We start from the raw sequence: 22,598 nt of genomic DNA, 5'->3' as shown, positions 1-22,598 counted from the left end.
AGTCTAGCTTTATTCTGAACTGTTCAATCGGCCAGCTTATTAGAAAAACTGTTAGCTAGTTTTTATGATGATGATTAGTAGACACGTATACCAGAGACAGCATAGATACGGCCAGTTTCACAACGACGACCTCTACTCCGTTTGCGTTTCATGATTAATGGAGGCCGGCAGTTAGAAACAATATCCAAATACATGTGCTCGAAAAAAAGGGAGAAATAAAAAAAAAACCAATGATAGATGCGGATAAGGCGACAGCACAGCTGACAGGGCCCCACGCGTCGGCGGGCGCGCGCCGCCGAACGAAACCATCCCGGCAAGGCAAGCAAGCAACCGTGGCCACGCCGCGGCGCGACCCTGACGCCCGCCGTCTCCGGCACCCGATAGGCCTCCTCCCCACACCCCTCGCGTGGCTTCCGTGGCCCGTAGCCCGGCGCGCTTCCCTTCAAAGCCACTGCTTCGCCTCCTCCTTCTACTTAAGCGCAGCCGGCCCCGGCCGGCATTCGCATCCGGTAGCTCGATCACTTCTTCCTCTGGATTTTGGGAAGGAGGCATCGGACGTCGGATGCATGGTGAGACACTCGACGTCATGCTCCAATTCTGCTTCGCGGAACGTATTCCTGTCTTCAGTTGCCGATTCTTTGTGGAGTTTGGGTTGGTGGTTGGTGCGGGCGAGTAGTTTGATGGAACGCCCAACAGGGCCTCCGTTTCTCTCTTTTGCGAAACAAAACAGGCACCCTGCTCTAACTGAAACACGATCCCATGCGCTTCTGTCTGATGAGATAATCTCAAAAGACCTTCTTTGCCTGTTTGTAATGCTTGACCAAATCAGTTTCATCTCTCTCTCTTTTTTAAATTTTTTTTCCCTATGTACAGCCGATATGCACCACTATTATGGAGTATTTGACTTTTCGTTGTTCATATCTGATGCCTCTCCAGTTCTGTCTGAAATGGAGATGCCATGCTTGTAGTAGCTTCTGTTTCCACCTAACTCAACTGACCTGCCAATTATGCCCTGTTTCTCCAACAGACACACTCATTGCATTAGCGCCTACGCCTACCGCAAGTGGAAGCCTATGGATCTCAAGCAAGCCTTCTCTGGTACAATCTTCTGCCTTCTGCTTCTATTCTGCGTGGGCTGCAGATGTCGGACTTTGGAAATAGAGGCCACCCAGACAGCAGCCCTCAAGGTTGATGCCTCGCCACAGCTTGCCCGGAAGATCCCTGAAACACTGTTTGGGATATTTTTTGAGGTGAGGCAGTAGTTTATCGGTAGATGCTAGTTCCTATGTTTTACCACATATAATCAGAAAGAATAATCCAAATATACTGCATGGCCTACTGTAGGAGATCAACCATGCAGGAGCTGGTGGCATATGGGCAGAGCTTGTCAGTAACAGAGGTACCCCAGCTATTCTTGAATTCTGTGTGCCTTTTGAAACATCACTAGATGCACTTATTTTGAAAGCTGCTGCCGGTGTTGATGTTCAAGGTTTTGGAGCTGGATTTTTACTTCAGGTTTCGAAGCTGGAGGCTCTCATACTCCATCAAACATCGACCCGTGGTCCATCATTGGAGATGACTCCTCCGTGTTCGTGGCGACTGATCGTACATCATGTTTCAGTCGAAACATTGTTGCTCTGAGGATGGAGGTCCTCTGTGATGACTGTCCAGCTGGTGGTGTTGGTGTTTATAACCCAGGTTTTTGGGGCATGGTACGATGTCATCATGTGTTTCTTATTCATATAAGTATTAGAAATGGATAATTTCTTAAAGAAATATCTTGCTAGTATCAACAATGTGGTTATTTAATTAACTAGGATGACAATTTTTAAAAAGTAGTAACGGTAACAATAGCTGTAGGAGTAGCATTTATAATTACAGGAATCAGAGCACCATGCATTTTTTTCGTTTTGGTAGTTTTCACCTTTCATGTTCTGATGTTAGGCAGATATTCAGGACATGTGCTATTTTCCTACATTTTTTCTTTTTTATAATGTTACCAATTCAACTTACAGAACATAGAAGATGGGAAGGCCTACAATCTCGTTATGTATGTTCAGTCCCCAGAAACAAAGGATCTAACAGTTTCATTAACAAGCTCTGATGGGTTGCAAAACTTGGCTTCAGCTACAATAACGTTAGTGTTTTTTTTCTCAACAATGTTTAGAAAGGAGAACATTTCCTTATTCACAACAGCTGAAAGGATTGCACTGCTGCAGAGTTTCTGGCACATCAAATTGGACAAAAGTGGAGCAGAAGCTGGTTGCTAAAGGAACCAATAGAACATCAAGGCTTCAAATAACAACGAACAAAAAAGGAGTTGTTTGGCTTGATCAAGTATCACTCATGCCTGAAGACACATACAAGGCATGTTATATCATTTTATTGGTCTTTATATTGAAAACCCCAGTTAAAGCCTAGAAAAAAATGTATAGAATATGAATACTGAACCTCTGAGTATTAAGCACTGGTTAATTAATTCTGCATGGTGACAAATCAAACTAGGTCAGTAAGTAGAGGATCTACTTTCCGGCAATCCTTAATGACTAAATTCCACTTCAAATTAATAATGGAATATTGGATGGCTACGATCATGTGCTAGTGTGCTTCATGGTACCCACTTGACTACAAAATTGCTATTACGGTCTGCACTAGGCACTAGTGCATTCTACCATGCCGCAAACCAATGAACTACTGGCCACTTATAATCAGTAACCACAAGACAAGGATGGTATGACACCCAGTTCACTGCTTTGGTTTGTTTGATGAGTGTAACCACCAATTAATTGTTTCTGATGGATACCCTGTGTGTCTGAATTTATATGTTAGCTATCTATTTAGTGTACCAAATGTATTAGATTCATTTATCTTGCCAAAGACCTAGAAACAAAAACAATCTCTTTCAAGTGTATGGTAATTCTCACTGTGCAAAACTTTACCTGAATATTTATAGCTGGTTCTCTCTGCACACACAGGGACATGGTTTCCGCACAGAACTTATATCCATGCTTTTGGATTTGAAACCACGATTCTTGAGATTTCCTGGTATGCACTGTGTTTTCACATTTAAAATCAAGTTCTTCATGTTTGGACATATATTATGTGTTCATAGATGTTTCAGATATTTGATAGATTCCATGCGACTACTGTAGGAGGTTGTTTTGTAGAAGGTGACTGGCTAAGAAATGCATTCAGATGGAGAGAGTCAATTGGTCCATGGGAAGAGAGGCCTGGACACTTCGGGGATGTTTGGCATTACTGGACTGATGATGGGCTTGGATATTATGAGTTCCTTCAGGTACCAGTTTACACTGCTTCACTTTATTTATTTTTCTTTCCTATCATGACCCCTAAGTATTATATTGAAATCTACGTCAAAGCTTGCGGAGGACCTGGGTGCTGCCCCAATCTGGGTATTCAACAATGGTAATTGTTTTCAGATCTGTTAAATCTTTTATCAACACGGGGCTTCTAAACTGATGGAATTTCCCTCTTATAACTCAGGAATAAGCCACAATGATGAAGTTGATACTGTAGCTATTGCCCCTTTTGTAAAGGTATCTTTTTAGCTCCCTAGTTATACCTCGAGTAGACTAAGCATTTGTTGATATAAAGCCTTCAAAATTTAAATGATATAAGGACCTTCATTTTTTTAATGTGTTGTACTTTCTCAGCCATGGGTGCAAATTACCATTGTAAATAAATACTTAGATATTATAATACCATTTGTCTTTTTTAGCTACAAACCATATCCAAGATTAGAACTTATTTGTTAATACAAATCCTGTGTATCTGAGAAAAAAAAAGATTAAAACTTTATTGCTCAGATCACAGTGAGAACCATCACATTTTTTTATCGAACACACAGAAGAGCTGTGTATATTTATATTAAGAAGAAAGAAACAAGGACCAAAGTAGGTCAGTACAGAAGCACCACCTCACGGTGGCCAAAAACGAAGATACAGAAAAACATTCGTTAGGAAGAACTCAACAACCACCACACTAAAAACCTAAGGAGGCCAGATGGCACACAGGCCTGAAGCACCTGCCTTACACCACACAACTGCCTCCTCGATGTCCTGAAGAAGGCCCTGCACACTCGGGGACACCCCATAAAAAAAACAACACATATTATCAGTTTTGAATAATGCTGAAGTTTTATTCTCTTTTAGCTGTCTTCATGAATGCTGAAAAAGATATAACAGTAGTGGGTGACCCTTTACTTTTCATTCAGGTAGTTCACATGCCGAGATGACGCTTAACTTGAGTTATACACTCACCTTTATCAAGATTGTCCATGAACTAATTAATTTTGTTTATATGAATAGTAACAGACTCAATAAGATACCATTATCTCCTATAGACTTAGGTAATTCTTATACTTATAATTCTTCTACCTTTAATTTTATTGAACTGTTTGTTTTCTACAGGATGTATTGGACAGTCTAGAATTTGCAAGGGGGAGTGCAGATTCAACATGGGGCTCTGTTAGGGCTGCAATGGGGCACCCTGAACCTTTCCTGGTCAAACATGTCGCAATTGGAAATGAAGATTGCGGGAAAAAGTTCTACCGTGGTAAACTTATCAACTACATTTGTATTTGCTTCCTTTAAATAAGTTGAAAATGTCTTCTCCACAAGTTTCGTAAAAAAAAGGGTCTTCAGCACAGTGGCAATTATGTACTTGATGTCTCTGTACTAGCAAAGAGACTTTAAACTGAACATAACTCCCAGTGGAAGTCGACAAAGGAAATACTTCACCTACATTTTTTTGTACATATTAAGCCTGTTTTTAGTTGCATGGAATGATAGTCTTTATGTCTGTTAAACAGGTAATTACCTCAAATTCTACAATGCTATAAGAGAGGCCTATCCAGACATTCAGATGATTTCAAACTGTGATGGTTCATCTAGACCACTTGACCATCCTGCGGATTTGTATGATTTCCATGTAAAGTCCTTACTGCCAAGTCTGTTTGTTTCATTTTTTTCTCTGCCTTGATTCTGTGGTTCTGTCTAATTATTCGATGTCAAGGTCAGCTTGCCTTCTCTTAAATTTAAACAGTGCTTCTTTCTCTTAGGTCTATACTGATTCTAAGACTTTGTTTAACATGAGGAGCACATTTGACAGAACATCACGTAGTGGACCTAAGGTAAGTCTAAGTCTCATTTTCACAAGGACTCTTATGAGACTGCCCTCTTTCACGACCAGTCATTTACATCGATCAGGGATTCCTGGCATTCACTTGGGAGTTGGGATGTTCTTTGGGTAGTATATAAAAAATGGGTCCTTTGATGCTTTGCAAAATCCTTAAGAGATGGAGGGTACAATTCTCCGAGGTGTTGTGATTCTGAATAACGATGAGCAATACTCATAAGGAGCTTATGTGACGTGTGGTTCTATTTGCATGTTTCTCTGAAGACCCTGAAACTCCAGTGATTTTCTTGCTTATTTATGACATCACCAGTACCCTGTCCATACAGTAAAAATGTTGCTGAAATGATTCGAACACAGGCCTTTGTGAGCGAGTACGCTGTCTGGAGAAGTGACGCGGGTAGAGGCAGTCTTCTTGCTTCGTTGGCTGAAGCTGCTTTCCTCACTGGTCTGGAGAAGAACAGGTGATCTCTCCTTTTGGTTGCAAGTTGGTTGATCTGATCCTTATTTTCGTTGGCGGGCTTGGGGTTCTACTACTACCAAGGATAGTCTTTACTGTGAGTTAGATGACCTTTTTGCAGTGATATCGTTCAGATGGCAAGTTACGCTCCACTCTTCGTGAACGACAATGACCAAACGTTAGTATTCTTGGTTTTTTTTACCCTCTACTTGTTCTTTTCCCGTTGCTCTAACGCTGCGATGATTTTGTTTCGAACAAAACGAGATCAGGTGGAACCCGGACGCTATTGTCTTCAACTCCTGGCAACACTATGGAACTCCTAGCTACTGGATGCAGACGATTTTCCGCGAGTCAAGCGGCGCCATGATTCATCCGGTTAATATCAGTTCCCGGTACTCGAGTTCGCTGGCCGCGTCTGCGATCACGTGGCAGGATGCAGAGAATAGCTTCCTGAGAGTGAAGGCAAGTAGTAGAGTCTGTCGCATCGCATCCGTCCTAGCCTGCGCGGCTAAAGGTGTTTCGTTCTCAAGTGGCTTCTGCTGTGCAGGTCGTGAACTTCGGGTCGGACACCGTTAACCTCACGGTCTCCACGAGCGGACTCGGGGCCAGCGTCAACGCGCTGGGATCAACCGCCACCGTCCTCACGTCTGGCAACGTCATGGACGAGAACTCCTTCAGTAACCCGAACAAGGTATGCGTACCGATGGTCCATGCATGCACTAAGCTTGTTGGTTTCTGAATGGAAGGAGCGACGTGTGGAGCTTGTTCTGAACCCCAAAGCTTGCTGCTTGCAGGTTGCGCCGGTGAAAAGCCAGCTGAGCAACGCCGCGGAGCAGATGCAGGTCACGCTGGCTCCTCACTCCTTCACCGCCTTCGATCTGGCGCTGGCTGAGCCCAAGCTTGTGGCGGAGATATGATGTGTGTGCTGCACATTACAGTACACAAACAGCGCGCGGATGGCAGCAACCAGAGGGTGTGGAGTGTGGTGTGCTGTTAGCGATCTTGATCGATAAAAAAGGCTTTGTACTGGTGTACCACGATACAGGATAACGTACTACGTACTGTTGCTTCATGAAATAAAAACCACATCAGGTTTTTGCTTGGTGTTGGTTGGTTTCCTTTCTCCTGTACGTGTTTGCTTTGCATGTTCATCACCATCTACTGTACGGGATGATGGTACATTGATGGTGAGAACGACAGCCTCCTGTGGATTAAACAAATTGTCGATGGATGCCTTCATGGTAAAGAACTTTATCATGAATCACGGTATGTGGCTGTCAATGTTTAATGAGTATACTGACCGCAAGTTTCTTGCTGCTGCCGGTACAATGTTTCCATCACATATTGACATATTGTAATGCTTAAGAGATGCTTAAGAGGTTTCTTCGTCTTAAAAATTATCTTGTGTTAATGGTGGCTGGTGATAAGTGGCCAGCAGCCAGCTTATAAGGATGAGATGATCAGTAACCACAATACAAGGATGGTATGGCACCCAGTTCACTGCTTTGGTTTGTTTGATGAGTGTAACCACCAATTAATTGTTTCTGATGGATACCCTGTGTGTCTGAATTTATATGTTAGCTATCTATTTAGTGTACCAAATGTATTAGATTCATTTATCTTGCCAAAGACCTAGAAACAAAAACAATCTCTTTCTAGTGTATGGTAATTCTCACTGTGCAAAACTTTACCTGAATATTTATAGCTGGTTCTCTCTGTACACACAGGGACATGGTTTCCGCACAGAACTTATATCCATGCTTTTGGATTTGAAACCACGATTCTTGAGGTTTCCTGGTATGCACTGTGTTTTCACATTTAAAATCAAGTTCTTCATGTTTGGACATATATTACGTGTTCATAGATGTTTCAGATATTTGATAGATTCCATGCGACTACTGTAGGAGGTTGTTTTGTAGAAGGTGACTGGCTAAGAAATGCATTCAGATGGAGAGAATCAATTGGTCCATGGGAAGAGAGGCCTGGACACTTCGGGGATGTTTGGCATTACTGGACTGATGATGGGCTTGGATATTATGAGTTCCTTCAGGTACCAGTTTACACTGCTTCACTTTATTTATTTTTCTTTCCTATCATGACCCCCTAAGTATTATATTGAAATCTACGTCAAAGCTTGCGGAGGACCTGGGTGCTGCCCCAATATGGGTATTCAACAATGGTAATTGTTTTCAGATTTGTTAAATCTTTTATCAACACGGGGCTTCTAAACTGATGGAATTTCTCTCTTATAACTCAGGAATAAGCCACAATGATGAAGTTGATACTGTAGCTATTGCCCCTTTTGTAAAGGTATCTTTTTAGCTCCCTAGTTATACCTCGAGTAGACTAAGCAGCCTTGAAAATTTATTGATATAATGATATAAGGACCTTCATTTTTTTAATGTGTTGTACTTTCTCAGCCATGGGTGCAAATTACCATTGTAAATAAATACTTAGATATTATAATATCATTTGTCTTTTTTTTTAGCTACAAACCATATCCAAGATTAGAACTTATTCGTTAATACAAATCCTGTGTATCTGAGAAAAAAAAAGATTAAAACTTTATTGCTCAGATAACAGTGAGAACCATCACATTTTTTTATCGAACACGCAGAAGAGCTGTGTATATTTATATTAAGAAGAAAGAAATAAGGACCAAAGTAGGTCAGTATAGAAGCACCACCTCACAGTGGCCACAAACGAAGATACAGAAAAACATTCGTTAGGAAGAACTCAACTCAACAACCACCACACTAAAAAACCTAAGGAGGCCAGATGACACGCAGGCCTGAAGCACCTGCCTTACACCACACATCTGCCTCCTCGATGTCCTGAAGAAGGCACTGCACACTCGGGGACACCCCACACCCCATAAAAAAAGCAACACATATTATCAGTTTTGAATAATGCTGAAGTTTTATTCTCTTTTAGTTGTCTTCATGAATGCTGAAAAAGATATAACAGTAGTGGGTGACCCTTTACTTTTCATTCAGGTAGTTCACATGCCGAGATGACGCTTAACTTGAGTTATACGCTCACCTTTACCAAGATTGTCCATGAACTAATTAATTCTGTTTATATGAATAGTAACAGACTCAATAAGATACCATTATCTCCTATTGACTTAGGTAATTCTTATACTTATAATTCTTCTACCTTTAATTTTATTGAACTGTTTGTTTTCTACAGGATGTATTGGACAGTCTGGAATTTGCAAGGGGGAGTGCAGATTCAACATGGGGCTCTGTTAGGGCTGCAATGGGGCACCCTGAACCTTTCCTGGTCAAACATGTCGCAATTGGAAATGAAGATTGCGGGAAAAAGTTCTACCGTGGTAAACTTATCAACTACATTTGTATTTGCTTCCTTTAAATAAGTTGAAAATGTCTTCTCCACAAGTTTCGTAAAAAAAAAGGGGTCTTCAGCACAGTGGCAATTATGTACTTGATGTCTCTGTACTAGCAAAGAGACTTTAAACTGAACATAACTCCCAGTGGAAGTCGACAAAGGAAATACTTCACCTACATTTTTTTTGTACATATTAAGCCTGCTTTTAGTTGCATGGAATGATAGTCTTTATGTCTGTTAAACAGGTAATTACCTCAAATTCTACAATGCTATAAGAGAGGCCTATCCAGACATTCAGATGATTTCAAACTGTGATGGTTCATCTAGACCACTTGACCATCCTGCGGATTTGTATGATTTCCATGTAAAGTCCTTACTGCCAAGTCTGTTTGTTTCATTTTTTTCTCTGCCTTGATTCTGTGGTTCTGTCTAATTATTCGATGTCAAGGTCAGCTTGCCTTCTCTTAAATTTAACCAGTGCTTCTTTCTCTTAGGTCTATACTGATTCTAAGACTTTGTTTAACATGAGGAGCACATTTGACAGAACATCTCGTAGTGGACCTAAGGTAAGTCTTAAGTCTCATTTTCACAAGGACTCTTATGAGACAGCCCTCTTTCACGACCAGTCATTTACATCGATCAGGGATTCCTGGCATTCACTTGTGATGTTCTTTGGGTAGTATATAAAAAAATGGGTCCTTTGATGCTTTGCAAAATCCTTAAGAGATGGAGGGTACAATTCTCCGAGGTGTTGTGATTCTGTATAACGATGAGGAATACTCATAGGGAGCTTATGTGACGTGTGGTTCTATTTGCATGTTTCTCTGAAGACCCTGAAGCTCCAGTGATTTTCTTGCTTATTTATGACATCACCAGTACCCTGTCCATACAGTAAAAATGTTGCTGAAATGATTCGAACACAGGCTTTTGTGAGCGAGTACGCTGTCTGGAGAAGTGACGCGGGTAGAGGCAGTCTTCTTGCTTCGTTGGCTGAAGCTGCTTTCCTCACTGGTCTGGAGAAGAACAGGTGATCTCTCCTTTTGGTTGCAAGTTGGTTCATCTGATCCTTATTTTCGTTGGCGGGCTTGGGGTTCTACTACTACCAAGGATAGTCTTTACTGTGAGTTAGATGACCTTTTTGCAGTGATATCGTTCAGATGGCAAGTTACGCTCCACTCTTCGTGAACGACAATGACCAAACGTTAGTATTCTTGGTTTTTTTTTACCCTCTACTTGTTCTTTTCCCGTTGCTCTAACGCTGCGATGATTTTGTTTCGAACAAAACGAGATCAGGTGGAACCCGGACGCTATCGTCTTCAACTCCTGGCAGCACTATGGAACTCCTAGCTACTGGATGCAGACGATTTTCCGCGAGTCAAGCGGTGCCATGATCCATCCGGTTAATATCAGTTCCCGGTACTCGAGTTCGCTGGCCGCGTCTGCGATCACGTGGCAGGATGCAGAGAATAGCTTCCTGAGAGTGAAGGCAAGTAGTAGAGTCTGTCGCATCGCATCCGTCCTAGCCTGCGCGGCTAAGGCCTTGTTCGTTTCTATCGGATTGGTAGGCCGGAACGATTCCTATCCGGATTGCTTCTCTAATTTATATAAACTTTGATTAGCTGGAACGATTCCGGGTGCAATCCGACGGAAACGAACAAGGCCTAAAGGTGTTTCGTTCTCAAGTGGCTTCTGCTGTGCAGGTCGTGAACTTCGGGTCGGACACCGTTAACCTCACGGTCTCCACGAGCGGACTCGGGGCCAGCGTCAACGCGCTGGGATCAACCGCCACCGTCCTCACGTCTGGCAACGTCATGGACGAGAACTCCTTCAGTAACCCGAACAAGGTATGCGTACCATGCATGCACTAAGCTTGTTGGTTTCTGAATGGAAGGAGCGACGTGTGGAGCTTGTTCTGAACCCCAAAGCTTGCTGCTTGCAGGTTGCGCCGGTGAAAAGCCAGCTGAGCAACGCCGCGGAGCAGATGCAGGTCACGCTGGCTCCTCACTCCTTCACCGCCTTCGATCTGGCGCTGGCTGAGCCCAAGCTTGTGGCGGAGATATGATGTGTGTGCTGTTAGCGATCTTGATCGATAAAAAGGCTTTGTACTGGTGTACCATGATACAGGATAACGTACTACGTACTGTTGCTTCATGAAATAAAAACCACATCAGGTTTTTGCTTGGTGTTGGTTGGTTTCCTTTCTCCTGTACGTGTTTGCTTTGCATGTTCATCACCATCTACTGTACGGGATGATGGTACATTGATGGTGAGAACGACAGCCTCCTGTGGATTAAACAAATTGTCGATGGATGCCTTCATGGTAAACAACTTTATCATGAATCACGGTATGAGGCTGTCAATGTTTAATAGTTTCTTGCTGCTGCCGGTACAATGTTTTCATCACATATTGACATATTGTAATGCTTAAGAGGTTTCTTCGATCATTGCATAATATCATTGATTTCACTGAAGATGCTTGATGACTTGTGGTGGGACAATGTAAAATACGTCATTGATTTCACTGAGCTCATTTATTCGATCGATCCTACGAGCAACATACACTAATAGACCATCCCTCCATTTAATTTATGCTGTTAATAAAACTTGCATATATCAATTAGAGGGATTGACTTGTGCTCGTGTTTATGTAGATACTATACTGAAAAGGTGGCTTTCTGAAGTTCCTGATCGTGCACGCTCCCATGAAGAAACTGAAGTTTCTGACATGAGAATTCCCAGGGATACCGAGTTGCTATTGACACCAATATACCATAATTAAAAAAAGAGAGGTACATTTCGTTCACAAAACAACAAGTTTAACGCACCATAATATTTATGCTACGTACTAGCCACCTCAAGAGCAAGGACAATTAACTACAATACAAACATCTCATCTACCTCTCCCTACTGCGTGGTCACGCTCTTCGCCAGATTCCTTGGTTGGTCCACGTCGAATCCCCGGAGAACAGTCAGATGGTACGCGAGCAACTGAACCAAAGAAATAACAATTTATCAGTAAAATTGAAAGGTGGAAAATTAAAATCTGAGGACGGACTCCACACAAACCAAGCTTAGACAAACCTGTAATGGAATTATGTTGATCACTGGCTGGAGACAGTCTGCAACCTGTGGAACTTCAATGACTCTGCACGACCCACCGCTAGGGCACACAGCCGCGGCATCTCCCCTAGAGCACATCACTATCAGGCGCCCCCTGCGCGAGAGGAGCTGTTGGATCACCGACTGCTGCTTGCTGCAAGAGGTTTTGAAAAGAGGTTGGTTTCCTGCTACCAAAAAGGGTAACCAAAGCTGGGCCCATGCTTCTTTATCATTACCTGAAGCACGCGTCGCGGGTCGCAATGACAATGATGGGGAGGTTCTCGTCCACGAGGGCCAGCGGCCCGTGCTTCATCTCGCCAGCGAGCATGCCCTCGCTGTGCATCAGCGCCACCTCCTTGACCTTCAGGGCGCCCTCCAGCGCGGTGGCGTAGTTGTAACCCCTTCCGAACACGAGGAGCGACTCTGAGTCGATCAGCGAAGAGGCAAGCTCCTTCATTCCAGCATCTAGCTTGAGAACTTCGCTGACATTGCCTGCACCATTAGAATGAACATACATACACGTTTTTAGAGACGTCAGTCGGAAACAACCTTTTTCTTCCCTGCATAGCACAAAGATCTAGCTCAACGTACTTGAAAGGTTGTTCAGTCCACTGATGATACTGTCCCTCCTAGCTTGAGTAGATATCTGATCGGACCCAATAGCCAACGCCATCATCGCCATGGCTACTATTTGACTTGTATAAGCCTGCAAGATTGGATTGTCAGGTGTTGTTAGGATTTCAGGATAAAAAACTAAGTACCTTCTTTCAGTTATGATGAGAATTCAGTTATGGTGACAATGGATAGCTACAAAAAAAGGGAGCACGTTGCAAAGGGAAAAACTTATATAGACCAACCAACCTTTGTACTGGCAACACCAATCTCACAACCAGCATTGATATGAACCCCACAGTGTGTTTTTCTAGACAGCGTGCTTCCAACAGTATTTGTTATGCCAACACAGAGAGCTCCATTTTCTAGTGCATAATCTAGAGCAAGGAGGGTATCTGCTGTCTCCCCAGATTGACTAACAAAAACTGCAGTGTCTTCTCTGTAGATGGGACCTTGTCTGTCCAGCAAGTCACTTGCAACCTCCATAGTCACAGGAATACCTGTCATCCAAATAAAGCAAGGAGAAAGGTTAAACCTAAAGGATCATTAACTAAGGTCTGATTGCTTCGACAAATTCCAAACTTTTCTTGGTATAGGCAATACAGCTGGAGTAATTAATTGATTGGTCTTACCAGTCAGTTCTTCCACAAAAGGTCTTGCAGCTAAGGCAGCATTGTAACTTGTTCCACAACCAATAAATACCACCCTTCTACAGCGCCTAATTGTCTTGAGATATTCCTTCAGTCCACCTAGAACAACCCCACCATCCTTCAATCTACCCCTCATTGTTGTTTTCAACGAATGTGGCTGTTCATGGATTTCTTTTTGCATGAAGTGATCATAACTTCCTTTCTTTATTTGCTCAACTTCCATCTCAAGAACAGACAATGCTCGTTGCACAGATGCTGGCTTCTCTTTGTGAGGGTCAAACTTGAGGATCGAAACACTACCATCCTGCAATGCTTAAACCAATTAGGCATAGAAGGTTAGAGACTATATTTCTTGTACACAACATCATGGTAAGTTGTTGGCAGGGGATAACTGCATCGATGATTATCGAGGCCTAGAAACTGTAAAGTTATAATAGCTGAACCTTCAAAAAAATACTGGTAACACAAACCAGCAAATGCATGTAAAATAACAAACAAACAATACCTTAATATGAACAATTTCATTATCTTCAAGAGCTAAGTAGTTCTTCGTATGCTCTACAATAGCACATAGATCACTGGAGAAGAATAATTCTTTGGGCTTTCCATTTGTTGTCAAGGTTTTGACATCATGAAATGATTTCCCATTCTGTTGACCACTCAATTCCTGAAACACAAGAGACAACGGTCATGATTTTCATTTCTATAGGAAGGGGTTCAGATTCAAAAAAGAGGATTATAAGATTTATAGAGCATAATAAACAAAATATGAAGTATGGTAATGCAAAATATATTACCAAAAATGTTGCTAAAAACGATATCATGAACTACCTAACCCGATGGTTCCTATGGTCAAAACTGTGTAGAACAAGACATGTGTCAATTAAAAAGTTTGTTACTATATGAATACTTGAGTGTGGATGTTGTTAAGAGTTTCCCTTGATGAGAGAACATATGACAACAGAAGGCAATTATAGGGTATTATCCGATGGCTCGATGCAAACAATGGAACTAACATCTTCTTTAGTGCATTATGTTTACCATGGTTTTTAAAGCGGTAAGGCGGTCCAAGGCGTTGGACCACCGCCTAGACGCCTAGGCGGTGCCTAGGCGACGCCTAGGCGAGGTAGGCGGGCAAGACGCCTAGGCGTTAGACCACCACCCGGACGCCTAGGCGACGCCTTAAGAACAGTGATGTTTACAAGCTACAACTATGCTGTTTTCCCGTGTCAAATATTTTTGAAGTAGATGACGACAAGAAAAAAAAACTTAGGTCCCACTGTAATCGAAACTGTAGCTGAGTACAAACACACAAAAAAGATTAGTTTAATTTTCTCGTAATCTGACCAAAAGCCTGTGAAGGGTATAAGGATGTTCTTTCACTCACGTTGACACCAAGTATCAGTTGGCTGCCTCGTTTGCATGCAATCAATTCATTGGGATAGTGCGGGCTTTTAAAGATAAGTGCGTAGGCTCCTTCAAGCTGCCTCATGACTTCCATAACAACTTGGCTAAACGTCACATCACCTGAGGAAGTGAAAAATAATGTAAGGGACTGCCATAAATAGAAGTCATAATGGGTTCAGTCAGAATGAATTATTTTGTAATGCGATAATGACTATTCTGCCAAGTTTGTAGTAGTCTGCACATCTCTACATGTTAATAGAAAGCATTTAGCATAGATAGCATAGATGTGTATCGACTATTGCCTCATCTGCTTCCTAGGAGATAAAATTAACAATTTAAACATCATGCAATGCCCAAAGAGTATTCAAACTTACAAGAAACTACAGACTAAATGGTCCAGATAAATATCAGAGGGTATTACAATTTCAGCTTTTGTCTACAAACAGCAATATTGCAATTTAAGGGGTACAGACACACTACCTTGTTCATCATGAGATTTATCAAAAACGAACTTTGCTAGCTTAGGGATGACTTCTGTGTCTGTATCAGACTCAAAGGTGAAGCCGTGCCTAGTTAGTGTCTCTTTCAAGACCTGAACAGAATCAACAGACATGAGAGAAAAATCAAGTTAGACTTGTCATTTACCAAGTATAATATGGTGCCACGTTAGTTCACAACAGAATCAAGAGGATGCACATGATAACATACATTGAAGTCTATGATGGTTCAGACTTGAGTGTCATAAATGTCCATAAACACAGGATCAATTTTTGAAATCTAACATTGAGTATTGCGAAAAAAATTACATGATTAGAAAAGGAAATTCAAGTCTGGCGTTGGATAAACTGCAGATCTGCAATGGCAGTTCTTGATATTCCATTTGTTAAACAGTAAATAATGTACTGCGGTAACCATTCGTAAGTATTAAATTGTTTTTAGATAATGGAACAAAGTTCCAGCCTCTAAAGGGCAGATTCTCTGCTTAAAAATTGGAGGGAAGATAAGGGGACATCCCATGTGAAGGGAGCTCAAAGCAAGTGTTGGTATGTTGGTACAGGCGTGTGGTTTCAATGGTCCATGTGCACACACAACTGTAAAGACTATATAGAACAAAACAAACAATACAATACCGCAAGGATTCCATCAAGCAATGTCACACACAGTAACAAGTATGTCACCATATGAAACGAAGAACATGCAAGAACTCTATTTTATATTATACAATATCACAATAGCAGAGTAAGCAGACCTCATAGTTGGTGATAATGCCATTGTGGACAACCAAGAACTCATCACCGGCACCAGACGATTGGGGGTGGCTGTTCCTTGGAGCAGGCACACCGTGCGTGGCCCACCTGGTATGTGCGATCCCAGCATGCACACTGAACGCAGCATCCAGGTTCACATCCTTCTCATCAACCTCTGAGAAAAGGGACACAATCACGGAAGCTGGAGTAAGATTTAGCTTCTGAGCTACTCGTATAGTTCAGCATTTCAGGACTACTAGTACAGGAACAGGACGGAGTACCACCAAAAGTGCCATGGAAACTTGTATACGATTTCTGACGAATGGCATAAATGGAAGAAGCCTACTTGATATGCATGGCCCAATTCTACGTCCAGGATTTGCTAAGAGCTACAAACTAGAATTAGAGATATTGATGAGAACAGAGATCCAGAATTTTCAGAGCCTGTGGTTAAGCTATATGATATGAGAGAAATGTCACGCGGTAACCGTAGAATAGAATCAGCCAAAATCACTGTCAGCAGGTAACAGAATAATCCCCCACAAATTGCGATCCCAAAACCCGTCCGATAGAGACAAGTCGGCCCCCGAAACAAAACAAAACAAAACAAAACAAAAAGCATATCCAAGTTTTGCGGCAGGAACAAGGAGATTTGAAACGGGAGTGGGCTGACCGGAGTAGACGGATCGCACGAGGTTCTCGATCTTGCCCTCCTGGCGGAACACGAGCGGCGGCGCCCCGGCGTACGGCCGCGCGTCGGAAGAGGAAGCGGGAGCGGGGGAGGGGACCTGGCGGTCGGCATCGAGCGCGATCCCGGCGGAGTCGTAGCCGCGGTACTCGAGGCGGCGGAGGCCGTTGAAGAGGACCTCGAGGATGTAGCGGCGCTCCCGCGAGACGTTGTAGTTGAGGTAGGCGAAGATCCCGCACATCCTTCCTTCCTGGCTGCGGCGAAGAGAAGAATGGGGAGTTGGTATGCTTCCCTAGTAGCAGGACACTGGCTGGCAGAGGCCGTACGAAGAGAAACGGCTGGGTTGGCTGGGTTCGGCCGTTCGGTTATAAGGAGGGCGAGCGAGGGTTCGTTTCGTCCAGCCCGGGAGGCCGGGAGGGAGCGGCGAAGACGACGACGGACGAACGGGCGGGCAGTGCGGGTGCGAGGAGGGGCAGAAACGCAGAAGGAAGAAGCCGCGTGGCTTCGATGGTGGCCGACGACCGACGCGGCGACGGGGTCAAGCAAACCAATCCATGGATGCCGCGGATTGCAGAGGTACGAGTACGACAAAAGGTTCTTCTGCACAGCACAGGTGAATTTCCACACGTGGCAAAATGCAAGACGGCAACACCAGTGAACATGACATTTACTTTCTTGTGCTTTTCTGTTATTCAAGACAGATTTCTTTCATTTATAACTTTATGATAGTTTGAGTTAAGATAAAATTAAGACATCGAGTCTTTTTTTTTCTAGAAAAGAAGAAAGAAAACAGAGTAACTTACAATTTGGAAAGTGAGAGGTACTTGAGGTAATGGGGTTGGAGGTGGAGCGATACGATTGGCTGGACGGGATCACGTTGCCCGGGCTGCGCACATGACTCCACTTGTGCGGCTGGCGTCCGGAGGTCAGAGTCAGACACGGCCAGCTGAGAGCTGACAGCTGGGCCTGCCTCAGCCTCACCACATGCATTATTGGGTTCGCGACCTGGGCCGGGCCGGGCCGAGCAGGTCAATTGGTTCGTCTCAAGAAAAAAAAACAGTATGCAGGTCCAGCAAAACCAGCAGACGAAGTTAAATGCTACCAGACAGAGACAGAGACAGAGGTATATGCTAACAGGCTTTCCAGGGAGACGCAATTTCCAGCGGGGATCGCGGCAGGATAAGAATAAGAATGTAACGTACCGGCATCGCATCCACCACCCGGAGGATCAATCTGTCTAACAATTGGGATGGTTTGTCAACACGACCCAACCCAACCCAACCCAACCAAAAGGTACAGCTTCTTCTCTCTGCATTTGCGTGCCCATTGCCACCACCACTCCCTGCTGCCTGCTGCCTGTCCTTGGGAACTCCTTCAATGGAAAAGGGGTGATCCAGTTATTGATGGCCTGCAGTACAGCTTGACCGCTGGGCACTGCTTGCTCCTACGGCAACTACAATGCCTCTGCTCTGGACCATCATCCGTTGAAAGCAAGGCAGGCGTCACACATGTCCAACCTCGCCATCACCGATGCGTGTCTCGTGACAGAATCAGAGCAAGCATCATGCAGCAGCAGCAGCCAGGAGCAGAGGGCGCCGTCATGAAGCCATCAGAGCCTGCTGAGGATGAGCAGCATCAGCAGAAGCCAGGACTAGAGGGCGCCGTCATGAAGCCATCAAAGCCTGCTGAGGATGAGCAGCATCAGCAGAAGCCAGGACTAGAGGGCGCCGTCATGAAGCCATCAGAGCCTGCTGAGGATGAGCAGCAGCAGGAGGAGGCTGAGCGCAGAAGGCTCTACCAGGCTTGGAAGGGAAACAACGTGCGTAAGCCCCAGCACGAGCTTCTTCTGTCTTCTTCTCTCCTTCGTTACCAGTTTCAAATGGTTCGGCAACTCTTCAAACAAAGGTTGCCCGAAACAGACCCAGAGTCCACTGACAGGGCAACCAAACCAAACCAACTCTGCAGATATTCCTGTGCGGCGGGCGGCTCATGTTCGGGCCCGACGCCGCGTCCCTCCTGCTCACGACATTCCTCATCGTCGCCCCGACCATCGTCTTCTGCTACCAGATAAAATCCACGTTCTACGGCTCTGGTGGGCGGCAGCAGCAGCAGATGCACCAGGCAGCAGCGCTCGTAGTCACCGTCACAACGATCATGGTCAGTGCGTCTATCTCTTAGGCCCGTCATCTTCTTTGCCGACTCCACTGTCCTCTCTCCCAGCAATCATCATGAACTCCACAACGGCTCCAGCCTAGATACATGAAACTGATGAATCAAAAACATCCGATTCCCAATGCAGCCAGAAACTGAACCGTGGCTTCAAACGCAGGACCTTGTCTTCCTATCCATGACATCCACCAGAGACCCAGGAATCGTGCCAAGGAACTCGAGGGCGCCCCCTGAAGCCGACGAGTTCCTCGGCTGCAACACGCCGTCTATGGACTGGAGCGGCGGGAGAACCCCGCGGATGAGGCTCCGCCGGACCAAGGACGTCATCATCAACGGCTTCACGGTGAAGGTGAAGTTCTGCGAGACCTGCCTGAGGTACCGTCCGCCACGATCCTCGCACTGCTCCATCTGCAACAACTGCGTCCACAAGTTTGACCACCACTGCCCATGGGTCGGCCAGTGCATTGGACTTGTAAGTAACCGACCCAGCTACTATGCAGTACGCAATTTGAATGTTGAATTATCAGATTCTAGCTCCAGACCTCCACTGAAAAAGGACACGTGCAAGTCAGCACTTGTTTCATTACTGTTATGCATATCGCTGATATCAAACAGAGATTACCATCACTGAGAATTTGTTAATCAGATTAGACACCTAACTAGAAAATGATCTTCTTAACTTCTAATAGGAGTACTGAACCACGCCTAACATACAGGCTTCGAGGACATACTGCCATAATTTGCATTAGAAACTGATTAGCTTAGCATAATCCAAAGCCATATTTCAGAAATGCAATAATACCTTAGAAGTAAACAGTAAGTTTTAAAAATGCTGCATTCCTATCAATATTTCATTCTTAAATAGTTTCCACTGTCCTGAATAATCACCATTTTTTTTTCCAATGCTTCTTGCAGAGGAACTACCGTTTCTTCTTTCTGTTCATAGCAACGTCGACTTTCCTGTGCATATTTGTCTTTATTTTTTCATGGCTGAGTGTCTATAGCCAAATGGAAGAAAATGGAGGCTCTATCTGGAAGGCCTTGCGCAAGGAAGCGTGCTCGTTTGCGCTAATCATATATACTTCCATTGTTGTTTGGTTTGTCGGAGGCCTCACAGTGTTTCATCTCTATCTAATCGGTACTAATCAGGTGACTGTACTACCTTTTGTTGAATGTAGTCTTTAGAATTTACTGCTACAATCGATGGTCCTATTATACCAGAAATCCAGCAATGCACTTGACAGGACTATATGATATACAGAGACAGTTTTCATATCTTGAACTAGCAGCTCCACAGATTAAGATGTTAATCCAAAAATTGAAATTTGCTCTGGTACTGGTAGATAACAGAATCTAGTAAAAAAAGCAACAGGGATTTGTACCGACCAAATATTTTGATTGGATTTCCTTTTGGTATGGGAAAATCTCCACTTAAAGTTTCATTGAAATGCAAAGATTGCAAGAGCTACATACATAACGAAAATAAAAGGGGAACATGTATTTTTACGACATGCAGTACATGTATAAACCTCCTTATGAAGGTTATGAACAATATGTTATCCAAAATATTAAGTTGATTACGATCTCCAGAATGCAAAGTAGTGCAAAGTTTCCATAAATTGCAATGCATAATCTAATCGTATTAATACTTACAGCCTCCAATCTTTTAAATTGATACTAGTTAGTACCTACATATTTTGCAGACAACATATGAAAACTTTAGATACCATTATGACAAGAAGGACAATCCCTACCGCAAGAGCATTGCAGCAAACTTTGCGGAAGTGTTCTTTACCAAGATACCACCTCCGATGAATGATTTTCGTTCATGGGTAGGTGAGGGCGCACTTGAAGCTGGATTCTACACTCCATACATTGGGCTGGATGTGACAAACCCAAGGGAAAAGATTGACCTAGACATGGAAAGCAAAGAAGTACTTGTTGGGGGTATCCAGATTCCAACGGCACTTCAGAACATAGACTATGGTTCCTTCGAAGAGAGTTCAGGTGACAAGAACAGAAATGCTGGCCAAAAATCAGCGCATTTCCCTATAGCTTGGGCACAAGGAAATGAAGCTGCTGGAACATCTGCAGGAGCTACCGTGACATTCAATAACAAAACAAGCGATGATGGTGTTAATGAATTCGACAGTCCGAATACAACTACCACCCAAGCATCTACAAAAGCTAACACAGAACCACCAGGTGAGGGTGATACTAAAGAAACTAATAGTTCAAATATAATTGCCAAGGCTCTGAAGGAATGAGAAGATAGCTTTGCTTTACCTGTGTATTTTTTGGGACTTGTTTGTAGATATGGGTATTGTGATTTGTCAGTTGGCATGATTCTTTATAACATACATGATACATACAATACAGCAATAGAGCCTTCTTATGATCTTATCCCAAGCAAGTTGGGGTAGGCAACATACAAGATACATAAAAAAACTGAAAATGTTTTTAAGGAGAGTGTGTTGGTCTGAATAAATTTCATGCATGTTTTTGCATTTTAATCTTTCCGAGCATGTTGATCTCAGATGAGAAATGTGGATATATCAAAAAAAAAAAAAAATTGACTGGTTGCTTGCTTCTGTATGCCAGGTAGGGTTGATAAAATGGAAGGGACAATGGATAGGTACGACCGGAGATGTAATACAATTTAGATTTTGTGCAGACTATAGCACACTGGCAATTGATTTTTGTAGAAGGAATTCATACATCGATGAATGACATCATTAATAAACAAATGTCATCTCTCGTTATTGAGAGTTGAGAGAACAGTAGCATTGGAAACAAGGTAAATGGTGAAGTTGCATAGCTAAATGGCAGTATCATGGACCACACATAGATGCAGAAATGAAGCACTCATGGCTTGTAGACATCAGGAAGCTGGAGGCCTACACTGGCGGCAGATTTGTTCAGTATCTTCTTCGTTTCATCAGATCGATCCACAGCTATATTGTACGAGAGCAGCAGATCCTGGACAATCAAGCATGATGTGGAGTTAATAGCGTCCATAGTGCATAATAAGCTGATAGTACAGTGCTATTGAGAACACGCTCGGTGTAGAAAGATACATTTAATCAGGTCAAATCACGGAAAATGAAAAAAAAACACAATGTTTCTACGCTCGGACTGATCTGAATTAAGTAACCCGACCCCTCCTTGGCATTTCATCGAACACGTGACCTCCCTCGTGGGAAAGGGCGCAGATAGATAGCATAGGCACGACGCGGATCAAATTTTGCACACCGGATCAATCTCCAATACCTTGTGGTGGTGGACGCTGGTGAGGAGGTAGGCGTAGTCCCCGGCGAGCCGCAGCCTCGCCCTAGCGTCGGCCTCCGTGCCGACGGGGGCACGGAACTCGGCCGCCCCGAAGTCGAGGAAGCGCTGCTTGGTGGCGCCCCTACCGACGTGCTTCTGCACCGCCTTCAGCACCCGCCGGTACACCTCCGCCGCGGCCGCCATCGATCCGTCAGGCTCCTTCAAATTCAACTGGAGCGGCGACCGCCGACCGGCATGGGAAACAGCGGTGGCACCGTGGCAGCGGACCCGGGCGTTGGTGTCTCTGACAGACTGTCTGGTGTCCGACCGTCCGATCAAGCTTGTGCGGCGGGGATCGAGATTACAAATGGTGCTGGCGTTTTCTTCTTCTCTCTTCGTCGTCTTTTATAATAAAAGATCAAACAAACAAACAAACAAACAAATAATTTGACTCGCTAGAGTTGTTATGATCGACGTGATGCGGATTAATGGAG

General features: G+C 43.7%; 4 protein-coding genes and 1 pseudogene across 7 annotated transcripts; 3 read left to right on the top strand and 2 right to left on the bottom strand.

Annotated features, from left to right (window-relative positions):
* Positions 1-339: 339 nt before the first annotated feature.
* Positions 340-6,737, top strand: LOC100193890 (alpha-L-arabinofuranosidase 1). The gene is made up of 18 exons (NM_001350094.1): positions 340-569; positions 1,028-1,250; positions 1,345-1,399; positions 1,516-1,712; positions 2,016-2,137; positions 2,220-2,367; positions 2,976-3,045; positions 3,153-3,298; positions 3,381-3,426; positions 3,505-3,557; positions 4,431-4,575; positions 4,832-4,950; positions 5,081-5,152; positions 5,515-5,618; positions 5,736-5,792; positions 5,884-6,076; positions 6,162-6,305; positions 6,409-6,737. Exons 2-18 carry the CDS (start codon positions 1,074-1,076, stop codon positions 6,529-6,531), a joined length of 1,971 nt encoding a protein of 656 aa, NP_001337023.1. The 5' UTR covers positions 340-569; positions 1,028-1,073; the 3' UTR covers positions 6,532-6,737.
* A 316-nt stretch (positions 6,738-7,053) lies between these two features.
* On the top strand, positions 7,054-11,168 carry LOC109939272 (alpha-L-arabinofuranosidase pseudogene; annotated as a pseudogene). The gene is made up of 13 exons (NR_160799.1): positions 7,054-7,097; positions 7,342-7,411; positions 7,519-7,664; positions 7,748-7,793; positions 7,872-7,924; positions 8,807-8,951; positions 9,211-9,329; positions 9,460-9,531; positions 9,889-9,992; positions 10,110-10,166; positions 10,259-10,451; positions 10,666-10,809; positions 10,905-11,168. The product of NR_160799.1 is annotated as an alpha-L-arabinofuranosidase pseudogene (transcript).
* Positions 11,169-11,722: 554 nt separating this feature from the next.
* On the bottom strand, positions 11,723-17,262 carry LOC100194010 (uncharacterized). Its single transcript, NM_001309891.1, has 11 exons — positions 16,654-17,262; positions 15,983-16,155; positions 15,214-15,325; positions 14,714-14,853; positions 13,832-13,993; positions 13,309-13,630; positions 12,926-13,176; positions 12,656-12,770; positions 12,301-12,556; positions 12,047-12,218; positions 11,723-11,953 (listed from the first exon to the last, which is right to left on the bottom strand). Exons 1-11 carry the CDS (start codon positions 16,907-16,909, stop codon positions 11,870-11,872), a joined length of 2,043 nt encoding a protein of 680 aa, NP_001296820.1. The 5' UTR covers positions 16,910-17,262; the 3' UTR covers positions 11,723-11,869.
* On the top strand, positions 17,171-21,964 carry LOC103651666 (probable protein S-acyltransferase 4). Of its 3 annotated transcripts, XM_035966546.1 has the most exons (7): positions 17,171-17,244; positions 17,443-18,487; positions 18,634-18,825; positions 18,998-19,309; positions 19,753-19,986; positions 20,541-21,042; positions 21,439-21,964. In XM_035966546.1, the coding sequence occupies exons 2-7, from the start codon at positions 17,918-17,920 to the stop codon at positions 21,498-21,500; spliced, it is 1,872 nt and encodes a 623-aa protein (XP_035822439.1). In that variant the 5' UTR covers positions 17,171-17,244; positions 17,443-17,917; the 3' UTR covers positions 21,501-21,964. The 3 variants fall into 3 exon arrangements, with proteins under 3 accessions (XP_035822439.1, XP_008675589.1, XP_008675588.1); XM_008677367.3 differs by lacking the exon at positions 17,171-17,244 and having other exon boundaries at positions 17,364-18,487; XM_008677366.3 differs by lacking the exon at positions 17,171-17,244 and having other exon boundaries at positions 17,872-18,487; positions 18,968-19,309.
* Positions 21,502-22,473, bottom strand: LOC100276333 (uncharacterized). The gene is made up of 2 exons (NM_001150146.3): positions 22,108-22,473; positions 21,502-21,816 (listed from the first exon to the last, which is right to left on the bottom strand). Exons 1-2 carry the CDS (start codon positions 22,306-22,308, stop codon positions 21,703-21,705), a joined length of 315 nt encoding a protein of 104 aa, NP_001143618.1. The 5' UTR covers positions 22,309-22,473; the 3' UTR covers positions 21,502-21,702.
* Between the last annotated feature and the right edge of the window lie 125 nt (positions 22,474-22,598).

The sequence above is a fragment of the Zea mays genome, chromosome 3 (genome assembly GCF_902167145.1).
Source record: "Zea mays cultivar B73 chromosome 3, Zm-B73-REFERENCE-NAM-5.0, whole genome shotgun sequence".
Classification (NCBI taxonomy): domain Eukaryota; kingdom Viridiplantae; phylum Streptophyta; class Magnoliopsida; order Poales; family Poaceae; genus Zea; species Zea mays.
This window is presented reverse-complemented; position numbering and strand designations above follow the sequence as displayed.

Excerpts from the sequence above, each read along its gene's own strand:
- LOC100193890 (NM_001350094.1), top strand. The coding sequence starts at position 1,074 with ATGGATCTCAAGCAAGCCTTCTCTGGTACAATCTTCTGCCTTCTGCTT. Across the intron at positions 1,251-1,344 it reads TGTTTGGGATATTTTTTGAG|GAGATCAACCATGCAGGAGC; the intron begins GTGAGGCAGTAG and ends GGCCTACTGTAG. Across the intron at positions 2,138-2,219 it reads TTGGCTTCAGCTACAATAAC|AGTTTCTGGCACATCAAATT; the intron begins GTTAGTGTTTTT and ends GCACTGCTGCAG.
- LOC100194010 (NM_001309891.1), bottom strand. The coding sequence starts at position 16,909 with ATGTGCGGGATCTTCGCCTACCTCAACTACAACGTCTCGCGGGAGCGC. Across the intron at positions 16,156-16,653 it reads CGTGCGATCCGTCTACTCCG|AGGTTGATGAGAAGGATGTG; the intron begins GTCAGCCCACTC and ends CCCTTTTCTCAG. Across the intron at positions 12,771-12,925 it reads TTGGTGTTGCCAGTACAAAG|GCTTATACAAGTCAAATAGT; the intron begins GTTGGTTGGTCT and ends CCAATCTTGCAG.
- LOC103651666 (XM_008677366.3), top strand. The coding sequence starts at position 17,918 with ATGGTTTGTCAACACGACCCAACCCAACCCAACCCAACCAAAAGGTAC. Across the intron at positions 18,488-18,633 it reads AGGCTTGGAAGGGAAACAAC|ATATTCCTGTGCGGCGGGCG; the intron begins GTGCGTAAGCCC and ends CCAACTCTGCAG. Across the intron at positions 18,826-18,967 it reads TCACCGTCACAACGATCATG|CCAGAAACTGAACCGTGGCT; the intron begins GTCAGTGCGTCT and ends TTCCCAATGCAG.
- LOC100276333 (NM_001150146.3), bottom strand. The coding sequence starts at position 22,308 with ATGGCGGCCGCGGCGGAGGTGTACCGGCGGGTGCTGAAGGCGGTGCAG. Across the intron at positions 21,817-22,107 it reads CCAGCGTCCACCACCACAAG|GATCTGCTGCTCTCGTACAA; the intron begins GTATTGGAGATT and ends TTGATTGTCCAG.